The sequence below is a fragment of the Salmo salar genome, chromosome ssa27, assembly GCF_905237065.1.
Source record: "Salmo salar chromosome ssa27, Ssal_v3.1, whole genome shotgun sequence".
Classification (NCBI taxonomy): domain Eukaryota; kingdom Metazoa; phylum Chordata; class Actinopteri; order Salmoniformes; family Salmonidae; genus Salmo; species Salmo salar.
Window position 1 is genome coordinate 11,629,031 of NC_059468.1, and position 13,818 is coordinate 11,642,848.

The 13,818-nt window shown below is 44.6% G+C and overlaps 1 protein-coding gene across 4 annotated transcripts in view; it reads right to left on the reverse strand.

Annotated features, from left to right (window-relative positions):
• LOC106588355 (semaphorin-6D) overlaps nucleotides 1–13,818 on the reverse strand; it is a 95,354-nt gene that overhangs the window by 24,549 nt on the left and 56,987 nt on the right. For 2 of the 4 annotated variants that reach the window (XM_014177250.2, XM_014177243.2), the window contains exons 4-10: nucleotides 4,873–5,087; nucleotides 3,094–3,208; nucleotides 2,823–2,880; nucleotides 2,156–2,212; nucleotides 1,865–1,966; nucleotides 487–577; nucleotides 25–147 (exon numbers count right to left, since the gene is read on the reverse strand). In XM_014177250.2, coding sequence (XP_014032725.1) covers nucleotides 25–147; nucleotides 487–577; nucleotides 1,865–1,966; nucleotides 2,156–2,212; nucleotides 2,823–2,880; nucleotides 3,094–3,208; nucleotides 4,873–5,002 — 676 coding nt within the window. In that variant the 5' untranslated portion in view covers nucleotides 5,003–5,087. Of the gene's footprint in view, nucleotides 1–24; nucleotides 148–486; nucleotides 578–1,864; nucleotides 1,967–2,155; nucleotides 2,213–2,822; nucleotides 2,881–3,093; nucleotides 3,209–4,872; nucleotides 5,088–6,957; nucleotides 7,055–7,082; nucleotides 7,159–7,852; nucleotides 8,014–13,818 lie in introns of those variants that run through there. The other 2 variants (XM_014177245.2, XM_014177246.2) reach the window with 2 other exon arrangements.

A 13,818-nucleotide genomic window follows, 5' to 3' on the forward strand; every position in this document is an offset into this window, starting at 1 on the left:
AGACACGACATTCACGTGACCGACCTCGGAGCCACTTGGAGTCGTACTTGACGGTCCGCAGGACGGGGCTGTCGTCCCCAAGACTACGGTAGATGACAGCGTCGCTGGCCAAGAAGTCGGTCATGGTGGCAGAGTAGAAATCACCACCTAGAAAATAAAGCAAGTATAGTAAATATAGCAATTAATAAGTAAGATAGTATAAAAAAAGCAAGTCATAGTAAGACAATATAATTCAAATGGTTAAGCTTTATATAAAAGACATGTCCATATCATATCTATTTACCAATTCATATATGAAACACTTACATTTATGCTATAAGAATGCTCAGATTTTTATGACTAATCGATTTAGCCATAAAACTAGGCTTCAGTTTTGACCTACCTAAAAGGCCTAACACTTAGGCTTTGGACTACATTTTATTGCTAATGGACTATGGGCAAAACATTTACATTTCAAACTCTAAATGTATAAATTGCGCCACTCACCAGCAAAGAGGCCGAGGTTGGACTGGCCCGACTCGAAGGGACAGCGTGCCTGACCCAACACCTCTTCGCCAACCTGCTCCAGGGTGGTCATCTGTGTGAGCGAGAGGAAACTTAGTTCTTTGTTGCCATTATGGCCTAGGGCCTGGACTGAAACCAGCACTACACAAACCCCTTAACCCAATACCTCCTCTGCAACATTAGTGGAATTGCTAGCACGGCTGTGGTTGCTCAGCCCCTTTGCTAGCACGGCTGTGGTTGCCCAGCCCCTTTGCTAGCACAGCTGTGGTTGCTCAGCCCCTTTGCTAGCACAGCTGTGGTTGCCCAGCCCCTTTGCTAGCACGGCTGTGGTTGCCCAGCCCCTTTGCTAGCACGGCTGTGGTTGCCCAGCCCCTTTGCTAGCACGGCTGTGGTTGCCCAGCCCCTTTGCTAGCACGGCTGTGGTTGCCCAGCCCCTTTGCTAGCACGGCTGTGGTTGCCCAGCCCCTTTGCTAGCACGGCTGTGGTTGCCCAGCCCCTTTGCTAGCACGGCTGTGGTTGCCCAGCCCCTTTGCTAGCACGGCTGTGGTTGCTCAGCCCCTTTGCTAGCACGGCTGTGGTTGCTCAGCCCCTTTGCTAGCACGGCTGTGGTTGCTCAGCCCCTTGCTGGTGCTCATAAACGATCTGGCTGCCCCTCCAGTCCCTCTGGGGACAGTCTCCTATTTGTGGCAAAGCAGGAGCAGGAGTGCACACACACACACACACACACACACACACACACACACACACACACACACACACACACACACACACACACACACACAAGTGCTAGGGAAAACAAAACAACATCTGTCTGATTGGCTTCACCTCACTGCCTTCAATGAGCTGTAATTACCTCTCGTTTCTAATGCTAAATGACAAGACAAGTCATCTTTCTAGGCTTTTCAACAATCTCACTATTTTATGTATGCCAATTGTATTGTATGCAAAAAAACAGGTGAATTCCTACGCCCATTTTGTAAGAAATAGTGTAAAATTAAGCATGGCGCTGACTTTTATTTAAAAAAAGTAATGAGTGATGAAAACTAAGTCAGTCTAGATTGACATCATTTCGAAGTGCAAACCGACTGCCCAGGTAGCAATTATACCTTGTCAATGCAAGAGGACTGAACACACAAAAGGCTTAGCAAAAAAAGGGGGTGAACGAAGACTCAAATTGTGGCATTGTGATAATGACTAGCTCGTTGTCTCTGCAGGCCCGCAAATCAGCAATCACAGCCTTCTAAATTGGAGTGACATTAACAAACTTCAATCATGGCTCTCTTGAATCTAAAGGTTTGATGAAAGAAAGAAATGAACAGCACACACACGCACGTGCGCGCACACACACACACACACACACCTTGTAGTTGCGGCAGGTGGGGTTGAAGGCATTGGTGCCGCAAGCAAACAGGGTCTCATCGTTCCGCGGTACCAGCACTTTGACATAGTTGTAGCACTCATCCTGGAAAAGAAAAACACAGGATAGATAGTTAAAATAGCACTCAGGCATTACTATCACAGCAATTCACAAATACAATTATTGAGCCTTGAAACCATCCAATTATGTTATAAGGTGCACTTATGTTGCTAGGGAGAGTTTCTCTCCTGACCTCAAAGTAGACACACAAGGAACATGGTGATAGATACTCACACTGTTTCTACCTCTCACGGTACACTTGGCCACATCCTTGGACCTCCATGTGAGCTTCTGCAATACATGAAAGGGAGGGGGGGGGGACTAAATATGACACCACACCATGCTCTAGAGAAAACCCCATCACACCCAGAGTTAAATGAAAGAGACTGACGCAATCACAGAATGTGCTCGTGTGGCCAATAGCCTGTCAGAGGCCTCTCTGTGACGTTTGGGGTCTGCCTGCCGAGAGCGTCTCTTGACTTCGCCCGCCCCGTCAACAGCAGGGGAATCTGGGAAGCTGATATGAAAAGGGGCTTCTGGGTATAACTACTGGACCTCTGCCATATTGGGGTTACGCTCGAGGGTTCTCCACTGTGGTCTTTCATGTTAAACAGAGGGGGAGGTAGCTGGGGGAGCAGCCAAGCTGAGGGCCATTGTTTGCAGGCAAGTCCATTAGTGAGGAAAACTCACTAGAGGCCAGGCTGTGGTACTTCTACAAACAAATATTATTGATGTTGCAAATAAATTATGGGTACTTTGTGTTTAGAAGAGAACAAGCAGATCAAAAGTGTGCAGTAATAAACCACACGGCCATGTTATTTCCTGTTTAGTTTTTTTTATGTTGTATTCCATCTTGCATAGCCATGTGAGGTTTGACTGACTGTTTGATTACGTAACTTACCAGCTGGGGGACGAAGTCGTCACCAGCTGTGGTCAGGTTTACTGCAAAGACATGGTCCCTGTGGGGTAAAGACTAAGATTTAGAGTCATGGTGTGCTGTTACAGTCTCATAAATAACAGGCAAACCAAGGGTTGGTTTCTCGGATTCTCCATTGAAAACGCTACAGTGTCCGGGAAACAGACCCTAGATTGGTTAGTCTGGTTGTGATGTTTAATTGGTTGCGATTGTTAACATGTGGACCAGAACGGATGCAGTGGATTGGCTGACTGACCTGGCAGCGATGTAGAGTATGTGATTGATCCTCAGCATCCTCTGGAAGTCCAGACCTAGTCTGGCTGTGTCGTTGTCCGACACCAGCCCCTGGAACCCTGGGTATAGGTAGGAGTCTATAAAGAGCGAAAATTATAATAAAGAATAGTTGAATTATCACATACATAAAGATTTTTCCAATTCATGACCCCAACTGCTATGGTATTTAAATCTTTAATAATGTAGTATTTGTTGGATTTTCAGTTGCCAGTGGCGATAAACGGATATGGCGTAGATTTGCAGTAGCTAAACTAAACCAGTCACTGTGTGGTCAGACTCTTTCCATTCTAGTCATGTCCTATTCTTTCTGTGGACTGGATCCAGGTTCAGGAGCCCTGCTTGTTTCTAAAGGTCAGACTGGAGGGAAGGTAATGAACAGAAACCTCTGATAGGACTGGACTCAAATGGCGAGTGCGGGGACTGAGTCTTGTTCATTAAGGCACGCAACAACATTTTTGAAAAACATGAGCGTTTCTTATTGGACAAATCCCTGTTTTTATTGTCCGTTCTCTTCCGTTTGGTGCCCAACGAACACAACCCTGCTGAAGGGTAGATGAAGGTTTGATAGATCCATAGTTTATTTGGCTCGGGATGAGTGAGCCAAGATAAAGTGTCTGCTACTCCAGTTCTGGCGCAAGTCATTTGCATAAATGGCAATTATTAAAGCACATATTGTAGCCGTAAGATTAAACTTCGGTCGAAAGGCTTTGTTTGGACAACACAACAGCAAATATGATGACGAGGCAAAAGTGTTCATTAAATGATAAGACTGTTGGCATTTCGTCGATGGCAAAGACGACGCCGACCCGCAACATGCAGAGTGAGGAGCCGAATATGCTCTAACACTAAACAAAATGCCCTTGAGAAGTCCACTCTCACTCCCAGTTTGTGTAGATGGGTCTGATGTTGTCATTTCCACTGTCCGATATGTCAGGAGATATATCTGTAGTCAAATCGGTTTCAAGGTGTGTTAGCTACTACATCTGGCTGAAAAAAAAGAGCTGATCTCAGCCGGACATTTTCAGCATTTCTCCTCGACTTGATTTGCGCATACCGGAACCACACTAAACTCCCTCTCGTTCTTTTTGCCCTCTCTCTTTCCGCGATTTGAAGCTGCTGACCGCGCAAACCAACTCCTTTCTAATGCCACTGTGCCAATGACAGCCCCTCGGCGACACTTTCTCCTTCGCCTCTCTTTATCCACCTTTCTCACACCAATAATGTATAGAACCTGTCGGGCTCATTAACTATCATGTAAACCATACCCCCTAGAGCCCATAGACCCACATACAGTTAGAGAACTGTGGGAAAACTGTGCCCCAACACCCACTCAAAATCCAATGATGGCCATTTTGAGTGCACCTCTTTGCTTAATCTAATCTTGTGTTTAATTTGCACAAGACCATCCCTCCACACTCATCTCTCGTGCAGGCCAACTCGACAGCCTGACTTCAGCTCATCAATGTATTAACAAGGTAGCATTAGGGCTCTGAGCCAGCCTTAGGCCACACAAATAGGGTATCGGTTTCCTTGCGTAATGCTGTTGACAAATATCACAGCAATCTTCCTCCGCTAACTCTGGGATAGATTTATGTGTCACATCATATTAGTGCACTCTAACTACCAGTCCTGTGCTTCTAAATTAATCCCCTTATATCACAGAGGAAAAATATGCAACATGGCACCACTTGGCCTTTTAAATCACTCTAAGCCAAATCAGGGGGCTGGTGGGGCTACTCACGCTCCCATCCGACAACGTTGATTGGCTCCAGGTCCTTGGGGAAGGGCGTGGCCATGGCGAACAGTAGACAGGAAGTGAGTGTGAGGGCCGCCAGCAGGAGACGCCGCCTCATCCATTTTGGAGGGACCATCTTGAATGAGGAGAAGGGGGTTGGGTAGCAGCAAAGGCGGCTTCAGCAAGTCATGGTGTGGGGCTCCGATCCAAGGGAGCACTGTCTGTGGAGGGAAATATGGACGGAGAAGAGAGGAATTAAATTCAGTCAGATTAAAAAAGGGGTCATAGAATACACCCGCTGTTTGACTATACATGTCAACCTATTTCACGGATATGTCATGCCAAATCTGTAATTGCTCAATTTAGGACATTTTCTCAATTGGCTAGTGATCTTCGCAAATTAATCGATTTGATTTAAAGAAAATTTATTCAGGAGCCAATGTCTATTAAATCGAATGATACAATTTCAGGACAAGAGGCATTTTCTGCTTGCATTATCTAAACAAAAAGCTACAGTTATGGTTCATCATAGCCTAATGGCATCTAATGGCAACACAAAGCTGCGAGCATAACAAAATGTATTCTTCATTACAATTTTTGAAAGAAATGCAAAAAAATAAAAATCACACTGGACAAATGATTCACGTGATTGTCTCCGTGTTCTGGTCTATCAACTCATGACACCGGCAGCAGTCCAGAACTCGTAAAACTAAACTAAATGTTAAACACTAATATAAACACTAATAAAACATTTTCCCCAAGGTCAGACTGACACCAGCCAGTTTTGGTCAGAAATATTAATGATCGACTTCAGGCTGTCTGCTTTCGTCAAAACAATATCAATGAGGAACGAACGGTTCGAGCTGGAATCCAGATGGTCTTAACGGCTGCCAACGTCAACATCTGCCTCTTAGAGTGCTAACATACAGCGCTAACGCACACAGCCAGAGCGATGACAAGAGGGAGATGCTGGCGGGAAAGGTCATTCTGTCTGAGATACTATACACGTCAGTCCAATGGACCGTAGAGATGCGTCGATCTACATTCTGAACGAGTCAATTGATAGTTTCATTGAAGTCGTTTGACTCATTTTACAGGAAACGTTTCATATTGTAACGGCTGCATCAAGTTGATAAACCAAGTGGATTACACAACCAAGTGGATTACACAGAGCAAGATCTAGATTTACTACAATATCATACATTACTAGGTTAGCATTCTAAAATCCTGACCTTCTGACTCTTTCGTGAGGAATACTGTGAGGAATGCTGCTAGCAAGAGGACATGCATCATTAAACTAGGCATGTCTCCACTGACTCGCTAGAGCAGGGTTTCCCAAAACTCGGTCCTCAGGAACCCAAGGGGTGCATGTTAAGTGTTTTTGTCCAAGCACTACACAGCTGATTAAAAAAAATAATCAAGCTTAATCAGCTGTGTAACCAAAACGTGCACCCCTTGGGGTCTTGAGGACCGAGTTTGGGAAACGCTACGCTAGAGAAAGGATGTAAGCTTGCCGCGCTAACTAAATGCCCTCCCAAAGTCAACAAACAGGAGCTCTCGCCATCAATATCAATTAGCCTACGCCATCCTAGTTTAGATTCCGAGCAGGTGCTGTGCTTAGCCGCGAGGTCAGCCAGTCATGCCCCCCCCCAGCTATAAATGATAAGGATTAGCATTAGCGTCTAGTCGTGTTTACGTTGTGGCTCGCGGTAGCCTCTACTCTAAAGGATTACACCCACTCAGACACGCAAGATTTACTGCTCCACTACAGTCAGACTGAAGATACATGAATGAGGCAACCTGTGTTGTCATTCAATCGATGTTTGGAGGAAGTAACACGGGACAGTCTGAGGTCATTTTTGTGATCATATTACACAAAGAGGGGAAGAGTTCAAACCTTCCCCCCACTGACTAGCATAATCAGCACGACACATGAAAACGGGTAATGTTGTAACTGTGCCGTATGGAAAGTTTGTTTCCAGAACAATATAATAGAACAAATGAAACAATGTATATTTTTTGTGGGCAAACCAAGGTCATATTGTATGACTGAGCTAAGGCCCAGCTGCTTTCAGTCCACCTTCAGCTTACCTCACTAGTGAGTTGAGGAGCTAAAAGTGAGAACATACATTCCCATCTTCTCCAATAGAGTGGTTGTTACAGCGCTGCTAAGAGCTCCCAGCTGGGAGACAACGACCCCGGAGACAAAAACTCACTCTAGCTCTTCAACTTGTTCTCTATTGTGGTGGCGCCTGCCTGGGTTGTGGTAGTCACAACCGTGGGGGACATTTCCTGTCAAGAGGCAAAAGATCAAAAGTACTGTATGAAACTGCAACAGGAGACGACTGAAGCCATCTCGGATTGATTTATGAGGTTTGCTTCCGTTTGCTATGCTAAGTGTTGTAAATGTATAAAGACCAGTCACCAGACATGGAAAAATCTAATCAAAATGTATGTTTTGGTCCCATATTCTTAGCACGCAATGACTACATCAACCTTGTGACTTGTTGGATCCATTTGCAATTTGTTTTGGGTTGTTTTCTCAACAGTAACTGGCATCCAACGAGTCTGTAGAGTCACAAGCTTGACGTAGAATATGGGACCAAACACTCAACTTTTGATTACTTTAACACACTAAGTCAAATTGTCCAAATACTTATGACAAATGTGGAGACTAGATACATAGTGCTTTCATTCCTAAACGGTAAAACAGGCATGTATGAAAATACCCTCAAATAAAAAAGTGACATTCTATACTGCCGCCTCGTATGAAACATTTGGAGTATAAATGTTGGAGTATAAAGTCAGATTGTTAGCTTCACTGTCCAAATACATGAGGGGAGTGTAACATGAGGTTAGCTCCCTTACGTGGAAAGGAGACCAACAGCAGGAATGAACTATTCTGGAAAGATGTTCAGGCTTTAAAAGAAGAGATCTAGCTCTCCCCCTAAAATTCCACAAGAGGCGTGGGTGTCAGTCACCATACCGTTCAACTTCTCAACCCTCTCTCTGCGGTCACCGGCGCACGCCTGAGGTTTTGGAGCGATCGGGGAAAACCTCACTTCAGCTGAGACTGATTACGGTCCATGACAAATCACTCCACACGCGTCCGCCAGCTTCTACACCACAATTACCTAAACACATAATCTCTGTTATGTACTACATAGTTCCAAAACCTCCTCTGCACTTTTGGTTTGTGTCAATGCATGGGAATGTGGATCCTCAGAGTGTCATTTATATCGAGAGACCAGTCCAACATTTTCCACACTCTTATTCTTTTATTATTTTGGACTGTACTCGGGCACTGTGAGAAAACTACGGAATTGGGGAATATATAAAAGGATCGTTTCCCACAGACTACACCAGTGCCATGGTTGAAAAGGGTTACAATGATCCACGGACAAAACAAGAGTCTTCAATCTACAGACTACAACACGGGTCGCTTCCCTCATGTTTGTTATTAGATCTAGAGACTTAGAGTTAAGTGAATTGCTAAATTTCCTCTCATTTCGTCCCACGTTACTGCGGAGGCTGGGGGTTACCCCTGGTTTGAAGTCAAGGGCAAAAAATTATAGTAGAGGAAGGCATCATCTTACCACACTACACGAAGGATTCACAGCATTTGTGAGTCTGTTAGAGAGGGGAAGAGACAAGTTTGAACTATGCATCCGGCAAAAATAAACTTGGTTTGGTACGGGCATCTTCCTATTTGACTATCTTGCCACTGGCGGGTGTGTGTCATTACATACTGCATTAGATGACTCCCAGCTAGGGGACAGCCAACATTCATTTCCCACGTACCTACTTAAATCGCTATTCATTCCTCATCTGCAGTTTTTCTAACTCTACAAACTCTCGAGAACAACCCACGTATCTAAGATAGCATAAACACAGCCCCCTAGGGACACGCAATGCTTTCTACACCTAGAGGGCCCACAACGAGGTTCTGTAAACACAACACCAAGACTAACTCTTCACTGCTTGAGTGGACTTGGAGAAAAAAAACATCTTGTAATACAATTTCTGGGAACTCTAGGTTGTAGTGAGTTGAGGGGGTGAAATGCTCTTACAACGCAGGAGCAATGGAAGGAGAAAGAGGGGGAGGCTTTGCCAATATTGGCTTATAGAGCTTGCGGAAAAACTACATGCGTAAGGTAAATCTTACAGCTGATTTGTGGTGATCAGTGCTTAAGTATGTAATCTTAAATGGGAGAGGGACAGCTTGAGGGTACCGTAAACAGCATACCTGTCACTATCACTAGTTGGAAAGACCACCTTGAGGCTTAAAGCAATCATTGGCCTTCAATTGGCTTAATGTCGTTCCTTTCTGTTCCTTTTTAAACCTCAAATATAATATATATATATATTTTTTTTACATTAAGCTTGACATTAAATTACTTCACCGATCAGTGCGGATAGAGCAGCTTGCTATGAAGCGGGCAAGCTATAGCCTAGTTGTTTATATGAGTGATGGACAGACTAGTGTACAGCTCGGGATGCACCAAAAAAAAAACTGCGGGTGAGGAGAGAGCGAGATAGCTAGCTAAGCCTCCTCCACCCTAACAAGCTTGTGTGTGCAGAGCGGGGCAACAGAATTAAAAATACTTACCTTTTTCTAGTTAATAAATCCAATGTGAAACGTAATAACTATAGTATCCTTAATTAACTAGAATTTAAAAAGTTTAGCCATTCTTCTCTAATTAAAAATGTTTCCCTAATTTCTAAAATCACACTTGTGATGCCCTGTGAAAGGTTGAGAATATTTTCAGTGAAACAATCTGAAGCAAGCATTAACATATTACACTCAGGGCTGATCAAACACGCACACAGCAAATAAGTACTGTATGTGTCTGTGGAGCTTGGCAACCATTCAAATACACTTTTACAACTGTACTGGGACCTGTAAACACCAAGTGCGCCAAAAAAGCAAGTGTGGCATTGATATTTTGACTGAAAGATCCAGGCTTATAAAAATCAGGTTGAACATTTGGACACTGCATGGGTCCGTTTTACGATGGGTTGAATGAACCTGAGCCTGAAAATGAAACAAATCAAGTGCACATGCCCTCTGATGTCATCTAAATGCACATCATCAGTTGCGTTACGAGTGGTCATTAAAATAACTGATGGCATTGCATACGTTTCTGCTTACGAGCACGTTGTTTGGGCTCAGAGAAATCAATGTTGTCCGTAGCACACATCAATGGCTGCGTGTTCTATGTAAAACAAAAAGTATTTTTTTTCTCCACAGGATTACTGATTAGATGGTACTGGTCATTGCTCGTGTTGAACTTGAGTAACCTTTCTGAATGAAGCTTGATCAGTGGCCGTGTATGAATTGATGCAGTTGGCAGCTGTGTTTACAGCTCAGCGTTTACAGCTCAGTATTCAATTCCGTGTGTGTGTGTGTGTGTGTGTGTGTGTGTGTGTGTGTGTCTTGCACTGCTCTTTCCCTGGTCTCTGATGATCCACGGGACACGGTTAGCCCCTTTGCTATGCAAGTCAGCTGCCAATCTCCTCTTAGCCACTCGCCACCCACCCGGCAAAATCCAAGTATCTGCTTTGGCAGCAGAAACAAGATCCGTCACGGAACCCTGGCGCGACCTGGGAATATCCCAGTGGTCAGCGGCTTTGGTGAGCTGTGGCTCATTTTGTGCTCATTCCTCCATTTCCTCTCACAGCCGGGCAGCCCTCAGGGATCATTAGGAGGCCTTTTGAAGATGAGCAGCAGCGTTTTCCTTCCGAGCATCACAGCGTCAGCTCTATCACGCACACCTGAAACCGCCAGGCCCAGACAGGATCGTTTTAGGATAATGTGAGGTCTGTGTCTTGTCTTTTGCGCGTGCTTTGTTTTTCCTCCCTGGGTCTCCATTTCTTTGTTTTTCTCAACAGGTCTATCGGTTTATCCCATTCTCTGTTTTTCATAAACACTCAAAGCTCGAACAAACACTGAGTGATTGTAAAATGCATATTTTCTCAGTTTTCCCCTCTCAGCCATGCTTGTTTGGTGGTTCTCACTTAACAACAGAAGGCTTTTGTGCTTGGCAACAGAGGTATTTGCCTGTTCTGTCACAAAGATGATAATAAATAGGCTTGTTTTTCAAAAATTGGAGAGAGTACAAAGAAACCAAATCTAGTAAACATGAGATGAAAGAGGGAAGCCCAGAAAATACATTGTTTCAAAAGACAGATTAACTTTTTGCCACACATTAAAATAGAGAAACGGCCTGACCACTGATCCAACAGAATGATGAGGGCGGGGAGGGTATAGAGGAATCAAAAGACCAGCCATTGCTGAGTCTGTAGTTCTGGATTTCCACAAAGAGGCTTCGGAGAATCCCAAAGGTGGCGTTAAACATCTGTATAGACCGCATTACGTTTCCTCCAGGATAAAGTAGTAAAGCAGAAAGGAGAGGGTTTGGTACAAAGCTGAGCTCACCGCTTCCTGATATCCTCCTGCCACAATAGATCGATCACTTTGTACGAGTGACTTTTCCATTTTAACCGCAGCCTACGGAAATTCACAGGTTATGAATCAATGGGATCTATCTGTGCACTTTTTAAGCCCTCCATTTTGAATACGGCGCTAGGCACCGTAAAATGCCACGACCTCGCCTGCTCGCTTCCTGATGCTTTACGCCGCGATGAAGTACTTAATCATTGTGTATGCTCTTACATTGTAATGGCACCTTACAGACATTACAGGGTACCCGTCTGGCAAGGCATGTTACTAACCAAAACGCATGGCAAGTCAAAGGATGTTTATCACAAATGGTTTCTAGGAGAGAGGGAAACCAGGTCAAAATGCCTGTTCCTCAGCAAGATCCTCCCTCTGGCTCAATAGGCCTAAAATGGATTTGGTGGAGATCAGCCTACAGATAACACAAATCTCTGTTCAGTTGTCTTGATATACAACAAAGAAATTCACTGTGTGTGAATGCTTGCTCTTTAAGAGTCCTTCACAGAGAGAGGTGTTTCCTTTTTTATAAAATATTGAATTGGCAATATTTATGCAATGCAGAAATTCTCCATATGCACAAAGAGCTTATTTCTCTCAAATGTTGTGCACAAATGTGTTTACATCCCTGTTAGTGAGTATTTCTCCTTTGCCAAGATAATCCTTCCACCTGACAGGTGTGGCATATCAAGAAGCTGATTAAACAGCATGATCGTTACACAGGTGCACCTTGTGCTGGGGACAATAAAAGGCCACTAAAATGTGCAGTTTTGTCACACAACACAATACTACGATGTCTCAAGTTTTGAGGGAGTGTGCAGTTAACATGCTGACTTGCAGAAATGTCCACCAGAGCTGTTGCCAGAGAATTGAATGTTAATTTCTCTACCATAAGCAGCCACCAGCGTCGTTTAAGAGAATTTGCCAGTACGTCCAACCCGCCTCACAACCAGACCACGTATAACCACGCCAGTCCAGGACCTCCACATCCAGCTTCTTCACCTGCGGGATCGTCTGAGACCAGACACCCGGACAGCTGATGAAACTGAGCATTTCTATCTGTAATAAAGTCATTTTGTGGGGAAAAACTCCTGATTGCTCCCCAGTGGGTGGGCCTATGCCCTCCCAGGCCCACCCATGACTGCACCCCTGCCCAGTCATGTGAAATCCATAGATTAGGGCCCATTTCATTTATTTAAATTGACTCATTTCCTTATATGAACTGTAACTCAGTAAAACCGTTGAAATTGTTGCATTTATATTTTTGTTCAGTATAGAGAGAGTGCCTTGAAACATGGCACTGGACCGTGAGAGAAAAACTGGGATAAGCTTTCATCATGACAGCTAATCCAGCAGCCATCTTTCATTGCTGAAGGACAAACACCAAAAGAGCCTTCTCTCCTAGAAAAGAGACACAGAGGGGAGAATATATATATATATATATATGAGAGAGAGAGCAGTGCATCGGAGAGAGACCACAGGAGAAAGAGAGAGAAAAAGTTAATCAACAATGAGAGTAACCACACACACAAACGCGTCCACACAGCTGTAGAGAGACGGGGGATACAAACAGTCCGGTTTGTAGCGGGCGGCTAGCAGGCGTGGTGCTAAGCCTTGGCAGAGGGACCATTAAGTGTGAGCATGTGATAAATGCACTGGGCTCCACAGACCTGAAGTTCTCATTACTCTGTGTGCAGTAGAGAGCTACAGAGCCATCGCTCATGAAGGATGGGTGATCCATTGTCTGTGTGTGTGTGTGTGTGTGTGTGTGTGTGTGTGTATTGGCGTGCATGCGTATGTGTGCGCACGTGCGTCCGCCTGTGTCCAACTTGACCAACACAACGCTATTCATATCAATCAATGACTCCCATTCATATTCTCTCTTTGGCACGGAGGGCGTAGCCTTTTGGGCAATAGGGTACAGTGAGAGGGGAGGTGGAGTGGTAACATAAGCCCTGTGTTATCAAGCCCCTTAGAAACACTTTGTGGTCTTAACGTCGCATTCCGGTGCCCTCCACAAACTCCATTTCTGCCCTTCTCGTCTCTCTTGGCCGTCATCTGTGGAATTTCCCCAGGCGACTCCAAGGCCAGAAGCACTTTGGGGACGGGGACGGGGATGGGGGGCGGGTTTGCATCAAACGAATAGCTAGCGGAAAGAAAGAGCCAATGTTGCCTGAAGGAAGGAGGTACGTTTATTTTTATTTGTTATGTTTGATATGTCGAAAGCCTGTGCCGGTTGCCCTCAAGAGGGTCAAGTTAGAGGCATAACTAAAGTTCCATGCAAATGTAAGAACATACAGCTTTAAGAGAGCAGGGCTTAAGAAATGATCAAGTCACTATGATTCAGAGCTATCGTTTTATGATTCTATTAACTTTGTTTGGGGAAGAGACAATTAATTCCACATTGGAAATAAAAAAGCGGGGGGGGTACGCTGTTTTCGCATCGCATCAAAGTAATTCTCTTCGATTGCCAGTGAGAAAACAGGGGAAGGGCA